We start from the raw sequence: 18,360 nt of genomic DNA on the forward strand, positions 1-18,360 counted from the left end.
CCCCCCCCCCCCCCCCCCCCCCCCCCCCCCCCCCCCCCCGCCCCGTGGTCCTTACGGGCCAGGACCGCCCCTTGCTCCTCAGCGCTCACATAGGACAGATGCTCTCAGGAAGCCCTTGTGGGAAGATGGATAGGCCAGGCAGCAGATGGAAGTTTCCAATCATGAATAAGCCAAGGGGTGAGCAGTCTCTACAATCTAAGACGGGTTGGCAAAATATGGCCCACTATCTGTTGGGTTTCTTGTTTTTTGTTTTTTTAAAGTTTGTTGGACCACAGCCATGCTGTGTTTATGCACTGTCTCTGGCCACTCTTGTTGCTCCCACAGCCAAGCAAAGTAGCCATGAGAGCGAATGGTCCACGGAGCCTGAAAGATTGTCTGGCCCTTTCCAGAAAGTTGCCAATACCAGGGCTAAGGCAGTGCTCCCACACATTTCCGCCTTATGACACACACAGGTGATACTAAGGTGGCCCGCTGGGGTAAAAAGACAACGCCGCTTGTAGTTAGACACACTTGGCCCTGGGGTCCTGGCCACCCCAAAGGCTGAAGGGAATCCGTGTCTCAGGGCACCTGTAACCTTTCATAGCTCTGACCCGAAGGTTCAAAACTGTAGCTGCCTCTTTAGCCTTAATCCCCAGCAGAACTATAGAAACAACAGAGGTGCAGAAAGCCACCCTGACTCCTCTCAGTTTTGCGAGCCACCTGTCCTGAGCTAGACACCAAAATCTTACATGGTGTTTTCCCCCTTTTAAAGTCCTCCGTAAAGTCAGTCTGCAACTTCCCACTAGCTAAAGACCATGTTCTATAGATGGTGAATCCAGTGAGCCCTGGACCTTGCCCAGGTAAAGAAACCAAAGCACTACTTTTTTAAAAAAAGAGAACGCCACTGTACGAATGAACACCCAGTACTCATCACTCCCCTTGGCGAACCCAGCAGAGCAGACGTTCAGAAACTCAGGAAAAGGATAAGATGCTGACTGACCAGCCTGCAAACCTCTCCATCCACTGCCAAAGAGATGCTTCCCAGAGAGCACAAGAGGGCTCACACCTCACACCAATGAGGACTTGGGCCCACCAAACTCCCATTTCCCAGCCCAAAGGAGATGGTCCTTGCCACACCGCTACCCTCTCCCATCACCCCCTCCTGCCCTGCCAGCACCTTCCTCCCTCCCCCACCTTCCCCATCTTGGCCCCAAGTACCACTGTCCTCTCAGTGACCTACTGAACAGAGGCCCAGGAGAAGTGCTCGGGCAGATCCCCCGCTGGGAGCCATCAGGTCCACCCTCTCGCTCAGTCCAGGCGAGGAGCCTGGCTTATGAAGAGACCCCATTCTTCTATCTGTGGCAGCCCCTGTCTCCCGCCTCCAGTCCTTCCCCATCCAACTGTCCAGATCAACCCTCCAGAATTCGCTCACCATTTTGGAAGAGGATAATCACCAAAGGGCACAGGACCCAGGGTCTTCCCCCACGTGACTCCAAATTACACATCCCATCTGCCACTTCACCCTTCTAACCATCCCAGTTCCTGTCAGCAAGTAACCATGCCGCTCCACAAGGCCATGCCCTTTCTGTGCACACCATGCGCTGCCGCCCCCCTCCCACCCCCTGCTTGAGAGCTCTCCTCACGACCCTCCTGGCAGACTCCCATCCAGCTCGGGTGCCCGTCTCAGGGGGAAGACTCTGCCACCCCAGTCAGAACCGCCCAGGTCCTCAGCCTCCTCACAGGCCTGGCCCCCGCACTGAGGGGAAGGCCTGCCAGAGTTTTTCCCAACCACAGAAGACGGCTCTGATCTCTTCAAGCCCCTGGGCACCCCCTCCCTCTTCCTGTGTGCTCCATCTTGGTCAGCGGTTTCACCTTCTACTCCATTGTCTAAGCTGAAAATCCTGACATTTTCTCCCAGCTACTCCTTTTGCGGGGTCACCACAGAGCCTGGTAAACAGCAGCAGGTGACAGTGAAGGTTTCCCAATGAATCCATATGCCCAAGAGGGGAGAAGTGGTCTTGGCAGTGTCCCCAAACACATCAGTGTTCCATCCAAACTTGATATCCCATGGAAGAAATTCCTCTGCACTATGCTAACAGTTAGCTTGCTTAAAGATTCCTGGTATCATAGGCCTCATTTCTCACCACACCTAATCTCCCAGGGCAGCTCTGTCATCTGGGAGGCACACATTAGCCCAAATTGCCCAACTGGCTTCCTATAACCATCCTTACCCTTCTGGAGCCAGATACAAGTAAATATAACCCTTTAAAATCGCTGATGGATAAGTCCTCTCCTTCCCCAGCCTCAATGAATCTCATTTTGAGGGGCTTTCAGCTTTCCAGAGTTCCCCAGGTGCCACCTTCCAGAGGTTTCTCACCTCCTAGATGTCCACAATATTTCCCTTATGTAGCCTCTAAGGACATGAGGGGTGTTAAAAAGCTGAGCAACTTCTGAGACCATCTCCATTATGAAGGGTCCAATGAGATCCCAGCATCAGAGCACTTGAGCAATGTGTCACTGTGAGGGTGACCCCTCTGGTTGGAGCACACACTGAAGGCCTAGGCAGGGATAGGCGACAGACGACAGCCAAAACATGGATGAAGCTGAATACAGAAAATACACTTCTAACAGCACACCGCACCCCCACCAACCCTTGGGGGTCTCTCCAATAGCAATCACTGGTTTGCACTTCGTTATGGAGTTCAGTTACAGTGCAAAAAGACGGTATGGAAACAGAGGGAGCTGATGCTAACCAGTCAATCCCCTGGCCCGGGAGCGAGCTCACACACAGTTCTCCAAAGGAACCAGAGAAAGAGTAAGCCTGAAGTCTGGATTCTTTTTTCCCCACGTGGCGGGGCGGGGGGGAGGGAGGGAGGGGGAGCATAGGTTTTTGCTTATTTTGTTTCAAACCACAAAGGATCTAGTCCAGAAGCGTGGACGAGAGGTCCGTGGAATGCATCACAGCGAGCAGGGGACCCGGGAGCCAGGCGGTTTGGGAAACGGGGCGGGTGGCAGTGCCCCGCAGGGACCCCAACCACGAGCACTGCGCACAGCGAGCACTATCAGGTTGGGGGGCCCAGCCGGTGACAGGCTGTATAATTTGTGGGAAGTCACTGTGGCTAAGCCTCCATTTCCTCATCTGTAAAAGGAGATCATTTCTAGGTCCCACGGTTGTGGTGTAATTCAAATCTCATCCCTAAGAATGGGCTTCTGTTAGCTCCAAAAACAGTGGCAGCCATGTTATTTCTTCTGTGTGGTTAAAAACTCACTTATTTGGAGCCACAGTGTTTTGCCACAAACAAGCTGGGTGGTTTGGTGAGGTGTCTGGGCTTCCACGTCCTTGCCTGCGCAGTGGGAACAGCAGTGCGCGCGCTGTGGCTTGTCCAAACCGTAGGGGCAGCGCCGGACGTGGGGTGGCCGCTGGGAAAGGTCAGCTGCTAAGGCAGTGCTGTGCCAGGTACTCACTCTCCTCACACACAAGTCACTGTTCTGGAACTCGGGCAACCTGGGTGTAAAACAGTTCCTTGTTCCTGCTCCCCGCCAGCATCATGGCAGGTGGCGCCGAGAAACGGCCAACTGCCAGGGACCATGCCCTGCGGTGAGGGAGGACCGTTCTGCCCTGGAGAGGATTCGGCCTCCATCCCTCAGGCAGAGAGCCAGGAGGCCATCATCGGCCAAGGAGCCTGCAGCCTGGTGTGCGGCAGCGGGAGACGCAGACAGGAGCAGCAGAGTGGCTCAGACCTCCAAGCCACCCCAGAGGGGCTCACCAAGCACCGCCAAGCCTAGGGGGCTGCCTGCTGCCTCCAGGCTGGCAGCCTGTCCTGAAGCCTCGTCCGGGGGAAGTCCTGCTGATCAGAACAGGCCCCCGCCACCTGCCACTCCCCCAGCTGTGCTTAGCACGGGGACAGCCCCCCAGCACACCCCAAACCTGGGCTGCCGGCCCTCCAGGACCCTCTCTTCTTTTTACCCCGTGAGTCAAAAGCTCGCCAGGCTTTAGGGTCTGGCTCAAATCTTCTAAGGCATCCCCATCACCAGTCTCAGGCCAGGCAGAGCGTCGCCTCAGAAAGCATTAGCTGAATGCAGACACAGACCTCAAGTTCTCATTGATATTCAAACAGAAAAACAAGCTTGAAATATAAGCGCTTCCTTTGTTTATGCAGCCACACCTTACTCTCATCTTCTAGCCTGTCTTTCCGGTTTGTTCAACAACTTACCCAATTGGTCCAATAAAAAATAGCCCTATTTTTAAAAGGCCAGGATATCTGGTCCAGAACAACTTCAAGTCAGAGAGCCTGGCTTCCAGCAGGAGCCAGGAGCCTATCAGCCAAGACCCTGTGACCCGGAGGCCCCGTTTGGCCCAGCCCACTGCCTGCACGCGTCCTTCCTGCCACACGGCGCTCCCCTCCCCTTCAGCCACACGGCACGCACAGCGTGCATGGTGTGGTGGAAAGAGGCTTTGGCATCGAACAGAGTGGGGTTTCATCCCTAGCTCTAGTGCTTAACTCTGAGCCTCAGTCTCTTCTCTTGTAAAATAAGATTCCACCTGAGAAGGCTGTTCTAGAAGAATGTCCAAGTGCCTGGCCCACACAAGAGAGCGATTTGAGCATTTCTTCCTTTTCTTTCTTCTGTTCCTTCAATCTACTGCTGCCCACAGCCCAAAATAACTTAAACTGAAGGCTACTATTGACTTCATCACCTGAAAACATTTAGCTGACAGGTAAATGCAGAGACCACTCATCCCAACCTCACAGAGGATCCAGGTAGGTCTTCGAAGCCAGACCAAGGCTGAGAGACTGGGCCCCGAGGCAGTGCTAAGAGAATGTCTGCACAGCAGCCAGGCTAATGTTACGTCCTGTGGACCAGAAGCAGCAGGAGAGGTATGAGCATACATCTCCGGCTGGGACACGCTACCCAGTCTCCCTTAAGCTGCCCAGGCAGATGGCAGCAATCTCCACGAAGCCCCCCAGCAAAGACAGCACAGTTCGCAGAATGGCTAAGTTCTGCCAAGAAAGACAAAGACCCTCCTTAGAAGGACCAAGGAATTAAGATGTTAAAACTGACTAGTCAAAGCGGGGGGGGGGGGGGGGGGGGCGGAGAAAAAGAAAGGCCCTCCCTCAACCTTGGTTCAATGAGGCAAAGATTCCACCAAACAGCCACAGCTGTGGAATGGGGTGACTTCTGCCATAACATTATTTATACAAATATCTCTTGGATTTAAGAAAAGCCTCTTGCTTTGGGGCTACAGTGAAGAGAGTAAGGTCTTTGGAGTTTCCCCTGGAGCTGGGGCTGTTGTGTCCCCTCTTCTTTTCACTTCCCGTTGCAAACAATAAAGACAGACCGTTGGTACCATTAAAAGAAGAAAAAAAAAAGCCTCTTGACTATCACGCCAATCCATCTTATTTGCCTTTAAAGGTAATGCTCAGTCCCTGTCTACAGTTTTATAAACTTAGAGCGTTACAGAATTCAACCTAAAAAAAAAAAAAGAGAGAGAGAACTGAATCTGGAATCCCCACCTAGCGTACCACCTGCCAACAGACAGGGATGCCTGCACCTGCGCAGAAAGAGACAGCAAGCGGTATATTCAACCAACGGCGCCAGCTCACCATCTACCCATTTTTCCTTTTACTGAAAAGAGAAAGAGATGGATGGACAGGCAGATGAGTTTTTTCTAAGATTAACACGCAGGGGAGGCCTCCTGTGCGGATGAGTGCCGATGTGTCCCAAAGCGTTGAAGCATACCAGGAGAGAGAAGCTGCAGGAATGCTACACAGAGACGCATGGGAGTCAGCGGCCCTCTAAGCACGCCACCCAGACTTCTCTTCCCGTGGTTTATAATAACTTGCTTTCTACCTGCCAAACACTGGTGAGCTCTGGATGTTGGATTCTCTTTTTTTCTTATTAATGCACTGGGAGGAAAGTTGGAATCAGCAGGCTGATATTCTAAGCTCAGCCGTTTTGAAGTTCCAAGCACACTTAAATGCCCAAGTGAGTACATATGGCCCCCTGGCAGCAGACCGGCCAGTGAGTCCACCACAGCAGAAACACATGCATTTTCAGTCAGCGGGCATCTGCAGCGACCTCCCCACACTACCTCTCTAAGTGTTGCTTTATCCTTCCTGTTTAGGGGTCCTCTCTCAAAGTGTGGGAGCACCCCCAGCCTGCAAATAGCAAGGAACCAATGCAGCTCCCCCCCACCCCCCTAAGCAGGCCATGTGCTCACTTCTCCGCTACCCACCAGCACAGTCTTGCTGCCTCCCTCACATACCTTCTGTCCCTTCAGCCAACCATGGTAGGAACCGTCAACATTTACGGAGTACCTACTGTGCACCAGGTACTATTCCAAGCACTCTACGTGTATTAACTCATCTAATCCCCAAGCCCCACAGGAATTTGCTGGAGGGAGAGAAATACTTTGGCCCAGATTCCCACATGATTTCTATTCCCTATTTCTAGCTGTGCTGTAAAGCTTACATAACCTAATTTGCACTATGGAGCTATTTTTTAAAATCTCCAAAGATCACTGCATCAAGTATCAATGGAAGCTGTTAGCTCCTACCTAAAATGATAATGTGGGAAAGGATATCTATTCTTACAACTAACTCAACTTGAATTCTTGACTTAAAACGGTCTTTCTGGAAGATGGGATGAGGAAGGGAAAGAGACTTATTCTTACATAAGAAGTCCTAGCTTGTGCTCTGTAAGTTGCTGCTAGAGAACCATCAATACTGAAACTCATCTCAGCGGTAGGTAGTTTCCTGACGCTGTGGTTGTTCTTCAGTTACCACCTATCTCCCTTCCAGTCCTCCTAGTAACACTGAGAAACCTACGGTCACTGTGTGGCATCAGATCCTTGTAGCCTGCAAGTACAAATACAGCAGAACCTTTCTTGCTCTGAGGACTTCAGAGAGACCCCCCCCCCAGGACGCACTGGCCTGTGCTGAGCAGGAGGTACAGGAGGACCATTCACAGAGCAGGTTTTCAGCTTTAACTGCTCCTAATGTCCCTAGTTCCTAGGGCTCTAGATTCCTAGAAATCTAACTGCTGGGTGCAAGGGTGGGGGCACATCTGCAAATCTTAGTTCGTTCCCCTAACTCATTACTGAAGATTTGCCTCCACCGCAGTTATTAAAAAAATCTAATAAACAGGTAAGTTATAATGAATGATTGATTATAAGCACGATCACTTGTCATCGAAAAAATGTGGTCAGTGTTTAAAGCAACCACTTTGGTCTCTGCTATACTATAAAAACTGCTTAAAAAGGACTGGAATATTTGTTCTTCATTTCATTCCATTCACTTACTTGGAGAGAGGTCCATGAACGTAAACCAGAGTTGGTTTCAGGCTCTCAAAACTGCCAGGGAAATATTTAAAATGAGTGAATTTCCAAATGATGGCCAGTTCAGTGATGTCAGAGGGCCTATAATATTAAATAATCTATAAATAAACTACTAACCAAGTTAATTATCTTTTGATGCTGCTACTGCATCATTTGTCTCCCAACCTAGGAGATTTATAATCAGCCCAATTCCACCAACAAGGAGACTCTCAGACTTGCATGTTTTCACCGGGCAGAGCCTCTGTTTCGCTAGTACCCAGAGAAGGACCCGGCACGTAAGGGCACTCAGCTGCTCGATGAGGACTGGAATGTACGTAGTACTAGTCAGCTAGACCTCATACAACCTTCTATAGATGCCAAAGCCACATTCGACGTACATACAGATACTGCATGGGGAAAAAACGTTGTTCCAGCAACCTTCAAAGTTAGTAATAACAAGAAAACTGCTACTTAGAGACAAATAAAACACAAAATTCATTTTAATCTCTATATATCAAATACGGCCTCAGCAAAGAACATCTAACACACATGAAATGTATTTATGGGACACACTAAATGAAGCAAACCCTTACTAAAATATTTGGCCTGACCCTCACATCTTTTAAATGAACTCCACGATGGCTGAGTAAGGTGGGAAATCAATCATCTAGCTACCTAACCTGGAAAAGACGGATGAATTGTCTATTTAGTCTCTGCAGACTGGGTATTTACCATTCTGAGTCTTGCAAAGTTGGTTCTGCAAAGTTAGCTTAACTCAATTACATATTTTTCCATAGTTACCTTAATATTTTGGTGTTTTTTTTTTTTTCATTTGCTATTGCTTTTTCTTTTATGGCTTCTTGCTGCTGTTGTATTAGGGCATACAACACAGATCAGAGATTTTCATTTCTCAGAGAAGTTTCTCTCCTTGAGAAATTGGCACTTTGATCCTCTGCTTGTTTAACAGCTACATATAAATGGATCCTACCAGCATTGTTACCAGTCTTGCTGCTTATGAAATTCTAGCACTTTGGCCAAAAGGGTGCCCTGACATTAAAATCTTCTTAGGTGAACTCTTCCCACCACCAAATTCTTTTATTTAAACATGTCCGGGTGTGTAATTCACATATATGTAATATCATAAGTTTCTACACACATATACACATTTAACTCGTAAAAGTGAAATGTCTCTCTTGAATAAAAAGTAATTACAAGGGTATTAAAACAAATGCTGAAAATAACTATTTTACATTTAGATCATAAAAATTTTAAAGGTAATATGATGACATAAGACCTAGGAGATCAAACACATCCTGTATGATTGTCATATATGCACGTTGTGTTCATTGACTTTTAGTTATTTTTCTCTTTAATCAGAAAATAAAAGAGCTTACCTTTGTTTACTGAGACCACAGCTTACAGTCACTAGATCTCAGCCTATTTTATACAAGTGATATGGCTACGGAGGTCCGAGGAGAACGAGAATAAAGTGAGATAAACGTGCTGAAAACTGCTTAAAAGTATTAACCTGAAATACACAGAGGGTCCAACACTAGTTTTAAAAATACATTAACGAGGTATTCCCAGCTCTTCAATTAATAACGGTGACTGACTGATTCATGATTTTCAAACATTCACCCGAATTTTAAAAAAAGAAGGAAAGGCTAATAGCAGAAAAATCTATAAGTGGTTTGTTCCCAGATTAACGATTTCAGAAAGACTACAAACGACTCGGGACTCCTTGCTGCACGCACCATGCACTGCATCTAGTCAGCATGAGGTATGTTGGGAATCTGTTGGACCAATTACCTTGCACAAGAGAGGGGGTGCTCCTGCAGCCAGAATAGACCCGGGCTGCAGGCCACATCCCTGGCTGGGCGCCAGCCCCCATGCAAAGAATATGGCTTCAAGGAGGACCCCTAATTCTGAGAAATTATAATAGCACTAACTGACGCAGTCAGGAATGCAACTACCCAATTTATGTGCTACAAAAGTTTAAAAACTGTCAGGAGATAGCACAGCTCACACACTGAATCTAAGTTCTACATTGGTCTGTAAACTCCCTGACAAGAGACTATGCTAGGAGGGGTTAAGTACAGATATTGCTAGGTTTCCAAAGGAAAGGTTTTAAAACAGACACCGTGGCTTTGAATAAAGTATTGCTCTTCTTTAAAATGCTCAGTCATTGCTTTCCAAAAGAAGGTGTCAGAGTGGTGTATCTGAAAGCTGGAAAGCCTCAGAGGGTCACAATGCTCTTAAGACCAAGACAGAAATTGCCATTTCAAGCCAGACAACCTGATGGTTCTAGAAGTCAGAGAAGAAATCTTGAGGGCCCAAGTGAATAATAAGTGGCGCGACGCTCAGAGGCTGGCAATAGGGGCTGTCAATGAAAAAACCGCCTACAGTGGAGAAAAGAGCAGAGAAGCAACACTTGGTGTTAATGTCACAGAATTTGGTGAAGCCAAGAGCTTCATTTATATTTCTCTGCTCTTTCAGCTGTAAGTGGAATTTTCATTACAAAATGGAGGGGTGGGGAGGGCAGAAGGGGGGCAGGGGGACACTTAATTCATTACAAAATTTCAACAGTTGAACTTGCATGGTTACCACTTCTAACAAAGGACTGACAGCTCAATTATTTTAAGTAAAGCAGAGAAATGTAAAAGTTTGCAGCAACTGGGCAGGTTTACAACATGGTTAGTAACTTCCAACAAACAACAAAATTAAAAAAAAAAGAAAAAGACTTGGTAGAAACCATTTGAAATGACTGCCATCATGTTGGAAAACAGCACAGCTCCCTTTTTCACCATCATAGAGGGGTTAAATTATGAAGCTGAGTCAGCTACTTCAAAATAATTTTCTAAAGAGAAATCTCCAGAGAGATTCCAACTTGGAATGCAAATTTGACAATCAATTTCAAATAACAATCTGGCTGCAGCTGCCAATTAATAGTATTCCAAACACAGAGAGGACTATTGTAAATATTGAATTAATAAAAACTGGACACTACCAGCCATGCTTTTTCTTCTCAGTGATGGCTCTGTTTCATCCATAGGTCAGCAAAATGAATCAGTGAAACATGAAAACTCCCAGCTGCAATGGGCCCTCAGGTTTATGTCTAGCCACTAATGCACAGGATGAGAATGGTAAGTTCACAGCTATTTCTAGCAAGTGATGAGGTTTTATTAAAGTATCACCCACCACTAATAAAGACTAAAGGTCAAGGAGCAGAAGTAACAAGCCACTGTGATAATAAATCCACATCTGAGAAGTGACACTAACGTTTATTTTAAATTGCCCATCTGATTCTCATTTAGCGGTCCCAAAGAAATCTGGTACATAAATTTGCTATATTTTGCGAAGCCCATTCTCACTGATGGGCACTATTGGGCTCTGAGAAACAGAATTTAAGAGGGAAGAGGGAAGCTAATTCGTACTAAAAACAGACATTTTTAAGACACAGCAACTTAGAAATCTCGACATGGGACCACACTGGTGCCTTCATGGGGGTGAGTACCTTAATGAAACCATTACCTTCTAGTAACATCATAGGCTCTCCAAACAAGGCGAGAATGCAGGGGAAGGCTCAGGTCTGCACCCTTTACAGGACAGCACAATGTTACCAACTGATCATTTTTCACCAGCTTAATCAGATAAATTTTAAGAAAAACTTAAAAATAAATGCTGACCCATGGCTGAAACCTGTCACTTTTCACAGCAGCACTCAACAAGAACTGGGACAATCGAAGAGCAAGTTTTTATGGGGACCCTGTTGCTGCTTTAGATTCTGATGTAATTGAAGAGGAAAAGAGACCTTTCCATGAATCCCAGAAAAATCGCTAATCTTCTATCTGCATGAAAAAAACCAGGGAAGTGAACACAGTATCTTACAGAGTGAAGAAGGCCACAAGAACAAGAGAGGGTGATTGATCGATTAATTTATTCTCTTTTAAAACTTGGAAATTAGGAAACTAAATCACATTCCTCCTTCCCCATCTCTGGGTAGTGCCATCATTTTAAGAAGCAATGCTCGGATCACAGAATATACCTTTCTCATGGGGATGCCCTTGTCCAGCAGTACAAAGGGCTTACAAAGTAAGTAGACTGGCTCAAACTAACAATTGCCTTTGCTTTGTTTTAGCAGTTTCCTTACAAATGAATGGGTTTCTAGGGCTAAGTTATTATTAGTTTTCAATTCCTTGTAATTTGATACCAAAACATATCAAAAATAATAAGCTAAAACAATATTCAAACCCATATTTTATTGGCTTTAATTACACACTTCAGTATTTACAAAGTTAAAGTTTAAATGAAAAGTCTCTATTGTATTAAAAAAAATAACTACAGCCCGAATTCCAGTGCCCTGGGCAAATACATATCAATCAGAGCTAAGACTCGGTGACTGCATCAGGAACCAGGCAGTACTCTGTGTTACAACAAAGCAGTTTATTTGTGATCAGTGTTTGAGACTCTATACATCCTTCACAAATTTAATTTTACATAATCTGATACTTCTCCTAAGACTCAACCTCTGCACTGCTAGACTTATTTCCCTAGGACAGAAGGGCTGGTATAAGGTATTTTCCGGAAGTGAGGTACCGTTTCACAGAACTAGTTCCTTGTTGTTTGTTTTCAAGTTGTAGAGAACTAAATTTGCATTTGTTAAAATCAAAAAGTAGGAAAGATGTTCTTTACAAATAATTTTGATCAAGTATGTGTTCAAAGAAAGCAGGATAAAAAGGCTTTTGCTCTAACATTCTGTATTGTACTGTATTTGTTGTTCAATAGGAATTAGCTTCTGTCATTTGCTAAAAGAATGAGTAGTGGGGAACAGGATATGTTGGGAATTTCATAACGGGCAACAGAACCATTCTCTTGGGTAAACCTACAGAGAAAAGAAACGGAGAGGACTCCAAATAAGTTTAATAATCCAATAAAAATTTCAGGTAAAAAAATATCTTACAGTAATGATCATTAACCTTTTCCAGATTAGTCAGTCAACATGAAGCATTCTGGAGGAGACCCACAAACCTCTCACAGATCTCCTATTTTGAAATTGCTAATATTTTGATAATTGGTATTTTCCACTCAAAATTAGGATGGCTATATCACAGGAAGAATGATATTCAGAAAGCAATTTCATTTGTGTGAGCGGCCATGAATTCTAAAGATCAAAAGCAATGCCACTGATGAATATTCTCAAGGGACTCGAGAAATCCATAATTGTTCTCAATTTGGCACATCACATATTGTAGAAGAAACAGGGATGACTGTCAAGACGCAAAGCACAGCTTTCTGTGCAGGCCTCAGCTCCCCGGAAAGACAGCTCCAGCCGGAGTCGTGACCAGGGGTTTATCTTAACGGCTACTGCCGGTATTGGCGTGGCAAATCTGGAAAGATTAACTACTTTCTTAATTTTGTAATAAACAAGTTCTTGTGGCCTCACAGACTTCTGCATACTCAAGCATGATTTGAAATCTGCTCCTATCTCTATTCTAGTATTTAACCTATGGAGAAATCACAAAGCAGCAACAGCAGGTGTTCAAGAGCACCAGATGATCAGAGGGAAATTACCCCCACATGCAACAGCTTTACAAAGGCCAAAAGACATATTTACCTTACAGCCAAAATAAAGCATTGTTTTAGTAGGCTGGCATCACAGTAACATTTAAAAACCAAATCTTTTATGTGAAAAATGGGGGCATCAAATTTCACCAGCTTTGGAAGTCAGTTATATGGCACATGGAAGAGAGGAGCCTTCTGAAGTGGGGGCTCAGAGGCCGCAGGGTGAAAGTATAATGTTAGAGGAAAGGGAGGCACAAGAGAGAAAAATTAAAAAAAAGACTGAGGAAAAACATGAATGCAGCTTAAAGCCTAGACACACCCGTGTTTTCAAGAGAAAAATTCAGCTCTCAGTAAACCTGTACTAAAGAACGTGAGACTTACGATGTCTGAAAGAGAGACAAAGAATTAACAACCTGCCCTAGCAGGCAGATGTTTTGGCGCTCACACAAGACACACCACAATGGGACTAGTGAGTCAAAATGTATTTGGATCAACTGCCCAGACCTAATTCACAGGAGGGATGAGGTGGTCAGGATATCCAGGAAGTTGGCTGCATGGTAAAAGCAAATGGCCAAAACAAAAGGAGCTGGAGAATTTGAATTTAGAACAAATTCTGGGTGAAAACATTTTCTCGAATGAGTTCTCAATTCCTTATCACCCCACATCGGGGGATCTGGGGACTCTGGGGAAGTCCTGACCAAACCTGAGCATTCCAGAGGAGACGTTCAGGTCAAGGATGAGACCCCAGACTTGGTACTTTGCCATAGAGAAGACTCACCCAAATGTCTGACCCTTGCAGCTTCTCCACATCTTTCCAGTCTATCTTAATGGGGAAAGTGGTCAAACTGTTCATGTTCATTTTCTACTTATTTTTTACAGTTATGAAATCAAATGGAGCCTCCAAACTTAGCAGTGTCTTAAGGACCCATCATTTTCATCTGAACAAAAATGGAAAAGCTGATGCATGAAGAGAGAAAGCATAATGAAGGGCCCTGAGGCTCGTGTGAGGACTAACACCACGAGTAGCGGGACATTCAAGGTCCTTCCCCACTGTACACGTGCACGCCCAGCCCAGGGTTGCACCGATACGCACTCACACGTGCACACCCACACACTCACGCTCGTGCGCACACACACTCTTCTTCTCTCAATGGCAAACATCCTGCAGATGGCTGACCTGTAACATGTAGCGCCTGAGTTAGGGAAAATGTCTACGAGGGCATATCACTGACTCCAAACCTACTGCCTCCATTGCCACATAAACCTCATTCAAAAGTTATCCAAAGGGCCACTGAGGTTCACTTCTGCATATGCTTTTATTTTTATTTTTGGAGGGAGAAGAGACACTCCTATGATTTTGTAACATGCTGCACAGACTCTGTGCGGGAAGCACTTCAAAGACACTGCCGGTGACACCCTGTCACCACGATGGGGCCCACTGATGCCACCTCTAGAGCAAAATTCATGGGAAAGGATGATGGCTACAAATTTGAAGTGAACATTTCCTAACCCTAACTCAAGTCACCCAGATGGTTTCAAGCCAGACACTTCAATGCAGCCATGTAACCGGCGAGCAGTTCAGCTGGAAACCGGGGATGGCCCTTCAGTAGCCTTTGAATGGAGTGTAAGTTGGCTGTAAGAAGAACTACTTAAAATATTTAATTTCAGTATGGTCAGAAACAGGCAATTAGAACAAGCAGTCCTTCAATCAGGCAAAGCAGAGAGAAGAGCAACTCCAACCAAACCGAGAACCACAAGGTTGTGGCGTTTTCAAAGGGAATTTAAGTTGGGTCACTAGAATGAACAGGTCTGAGATCCTCCAATTCGTTTAAAGAAACCCTGGATACAAACTGTGCTTTAGATTGCTGTGACAGCATTGCTAAGAGGAGAAATCAGAAAGATGGTGTACATACCATAGGCAGGGGCAGCTGTGCTGTAACCATACGGTGCTCCATAGCCTAGTGCAAAGAAGAAGAAAGCAATCAGTCCAGAACAAAGGGCAACCAACCAATACCAGCCCAATTCACAAGTACTGCCTGGCCCAGCACCTTGGGCCCTGAGGACTCCTTCCAGATGCTGGATGAATGAGAACTATACCCAGAATGGCCGAACCCTCCATTCCCGCTTAGCATGACCTATAACATTCTCCTGGCCTACTAGAATATCCTGTCTTTCTCCTTGCACTTATGACACTGTATTATAATTATCGACTCCATGTCTGTGTCCTCTACTAGAGTGACAGACACCAAGTCTTAGACATTTTTGTATCACTGCAACTTGGAAGAAGGTCTGGCACATAGTAACCACTCACTAAATATAATTTATTGAACAAATTTGTCTCCTCTCCCTAAACTTAGAATCACTCAAGTTACCAATTTCTTTAAAGCTGGAAAGCAGAACTTTCCAGGTCTCTTGAGAAAGCAGTGACAGGACAGGCTGAAGTCTCAAGTGCAGATCAGGTTGGGGGCTCGGAGACAAGGTCCATGTCTCCTGGTATCTGAATTCCTGGCCCCAGCACAGCATCTCTCAGTAAATGTTGGCAAAACTGACATTGGCCTCTGGTGCCTATGAAAAAGGCTCATACTGTCAATAAAAACAAGTGTGAAGAACAGAGAAGTTTTTGAGCCAATTTGTTCTGGCACTGGTTTCTTTTATGTCCTTAAACATTTAACTTCTGAGTTGCCTTTTCATGCCTGTAAAATGAGAAATCTTCCAAGCTACTCTACAGTGCTGCAGGGATTAGAAATACTGTACTAACAGAAGCTACAATCTTTAATCTTTCAATAAAACAACTTTAAAAATACAAATACTAAATTGCTTGGGTAAATCTTCAAGGAAAATTGGATTCTAAAATAGAACAAAATCTACATGGACCCTTCACACTGTACCTAAACACAAATCAAGCCTTTTTAACATTACAAGCCCTTTTTCTGTAATCATTTCTGCTGCTTGCAAGGATTTTTTTTTTTCCTCCTTCTCTAGCTGCCCAGCTGCAACGCATCCTGTAGATCAGGATCAAATATCACCTCCTCTGTGAAGTTTCCTGGGTTTGCTGTTTTTTGCACCCCCACCGCCACCAATGTTACAGCTTGCATCATGTTGCACACTGTTGATGCAAGCGTCTGTTCCTACCCCAGATGACCTTCAAGCATTCACTGGGGCAGATGCTAATCATCTTCTAATGCCCAGGTCCAAATCTCTTGCTTGAAACAAAACACTCAAATGTATGCTGAATAAGTAAATTGCTTTTAGGGACTAACGGAAACATTTCCTGAGAGATGGAAATTTTTACTTTTCAGTCTATACTTAAGTCACATAAAACTGGGGATACAATGTAGCCTTAGTCTTTAGTCTTAATTGTAGTCTTTAATGCTCCCTAAATCCTAGATTTCAAGAGGATACAATGCAGCTGAAAGCAGCAGCTGGAGATATGCAGTAGGAACTGAGGCCAAAAGAGAAATTAATACTTTAAAAAGTTTGCATATCAGATCTATTCCAGGAAAAGGTAGCAAGCTGGATGACTAAGGCTACAGTTTCAAGGGTTTTACCAAAACCTCCTTAAAGAGAGATGAAACTAAAACTATTAAGCTGGCCACCAATCAGGCTGTGGGGTTTGAACCCCAACTTCACTTTCACTAGCAAGGTGACTTTGTGCCTGTTATTTCACCACCCTGAGCCTCACAGTCTTCCATAGTAATTGAGTTGGCAGGGGAATGAAATTAAATAATGTATGTAAAAACACTTACTACAGTCCCTGCTGCAAGAATACACTCCGCAAATGGCATATAACCTATTCATAATCTAATTGACCTAATCTGAATCTTCTCTAGGCTATAAAAGAACTTCATTTTTAAAAGCTTCACGAGAGGGGCGCCTGGGTGGCTCAGTCGTTAAGCGTCTGCCTTTGGCTCAGGTCATGATCCCAGGGTCCTGGGATCGAGCCCTGCATCGGGCTCCCTGCTCGGCGGGAAGCCTGCTTCTCCCCTCTCCCAGTCCCCCTGCTTGTGTTCCTTCTCTTGCTGTGTCTCTCTCTGTCAAACAAATAAAATCTTTAAAAAAAATAAAAAATAAAAGCTTCACGAGACAGGCCTTTCACAGAGGTCAATGTGATGACATAAGAGAAAAGCTACTATAGAGCCAACGAGCCTGGCAACAAGCAGACACACACAAAGCCTTTCACGACCACTGCCACTAGATGATGGGTGGGAGGTAAGCGTCCCTGACCACATGACCGGAGACACTCCCAAATGGACAAAGCCCCTACTGAACATGCAATCAAAGGCAAGAAAGTTCATCTCAATAACTTGCCTATTATTAATAAAAGCTGCTTTCTTTAAATAATGATCGGATGAGGCAAAAGAATATGAAATATCAGTAGAAACAGTGAGATGCACAGAAGAGAGTCTTAATTTGGGACCCATAAACGGAATAAAACCCCAATGAACCTTTTCCTCCCTTCCTCCTCATCCCTCACCATTCTCCATCTCCTTAAATGGCACACTCAGTGACCCAGTTCCGCTCGCTAAAAATGCTGGGAGAAATCCTTGAAACCTCCCTCTTTTTCATTCTCCACATTAAATCCATTAATTGTGCTTCTGCAGTACGTCTTCAATCCGGTTGTTTCTTGCCACCCATCTGCTTCCCTGCACCCACTGGAGATACCTACACTGTCTCTGGCCTGAGCTATGAGTTTACCAGAACCTTCTAACTTGTCTTTTCACATCCACTTCTGTACCTACAGTCTATTCTTCACACTATAGACGATGATATTTACAGAAAAGTCTGATGTCGTCACTTCTCTCCTTAGAGCCCTTCACGACTTCCCACTACACTTAGCATTCTAAGGCCAAAATCCACACCTTTGCCTCCAGGACTGGGGTTCCGAGTGTCTAGCTTTAGCTCAAATCATTCCCTGTCCCTGTTGTGTCTCTCCCCACCAGCCCCCACCCAAAACACAGAGTGCTCTCCACACTACAGACATTTGGCCTTCCTCTAATCCTCACCAGCCGAGTTCCCTGGCCCAGCAGCGCAGAGTCTCTGCACATGCTGTTCCCTCTGTGTACAACACTCGTCCACCCTAGTCTTCTCCAAGTTAACGCCTCCTCACTCTCTAAAGCTCAGGTCAAGTGTCACTTCTTTGCGGGAAGGCCTTCAGGCCCAAAATCTTAGACCCAGTTTTTCTGTTACATTCTCTCATAGAACATACCCTTGTCCTTCATCACAACCTTCTCAGTTGGTAAGTGAGTGACTTATCTGATTGGCCTGTCTCACCTTTAGATCATAAGCTGCACGACAGTAAACTCCCAAAGCAGGCACATGCTATTTCAATGAGTGAACATACTCATTCCATGACACATCTTTGAGCTCTGCCCCTACTGGGACAATTCCTAATTCCAAAACCACATCATCCACAGAACTTCCCAAATAGTCTATTCTAGAACGAACGAACGAAAGAAAGAAAGAAAGAAAGAAAGAAAGAAAGAAAGAAAGAAAGAAAGAAAGAA

The 18,360-nt window shown here is 45.3% G+C and overlaps 1 protein-coding gene across 4 annotated transcripts in view; it reads right to left on the reverse strand.

Annotated features, from left to right (window-relative positions):
* Window positions 1-8,795: 8,795 nt before the first annotated feature.
* LOC110581824 (spermatid perinuclear RNA binding protein) overlaps window positions 8,796-18,360 on the reverse strand; it is a 124,134-nt gene continuing 114,569 nt past the window's right edge. For 3 of the 4 annotated variants that reach the window (XM_021691719.2, XM_044920693.1, XM_044920695.1), the window contains 2 exons: window positions 14,770-14,814; window positions 11,219-12,176 (listed from right to left, as the gene is read on the reverse strand). In XM_021691719.2, coding sequence (XP_021547394.1) covers window positions 12,100-12,176; window positions 14,770-14,814 — 122 coding nt within the window. In that variant the 3' untranslated portion in view covers window positions 11,219-12,099. Of the gene's footprint in view, window positions 8,823-11,218; window positions 12,177-14,769; window positions 14,815-18,360 lie in introns of those variants that run through there. The other variant, XM_021691720.2, reaches the window with a different exon arrangement.

Source organism: Neomonachus schauinslandi, chromosome 13, assembly GCF_002201575.2.
Source record: "Neomonachus schauinslandi chromosome 13, ASM220157v2, whole genome shotgun sequence".
Classification (NCBI taxonomy): Eukaryota; Metazoa; Chordata; class Mammalia; order Carnivora; family Phocidae; genus Neomonachus; species Neomonachus schauinslandi.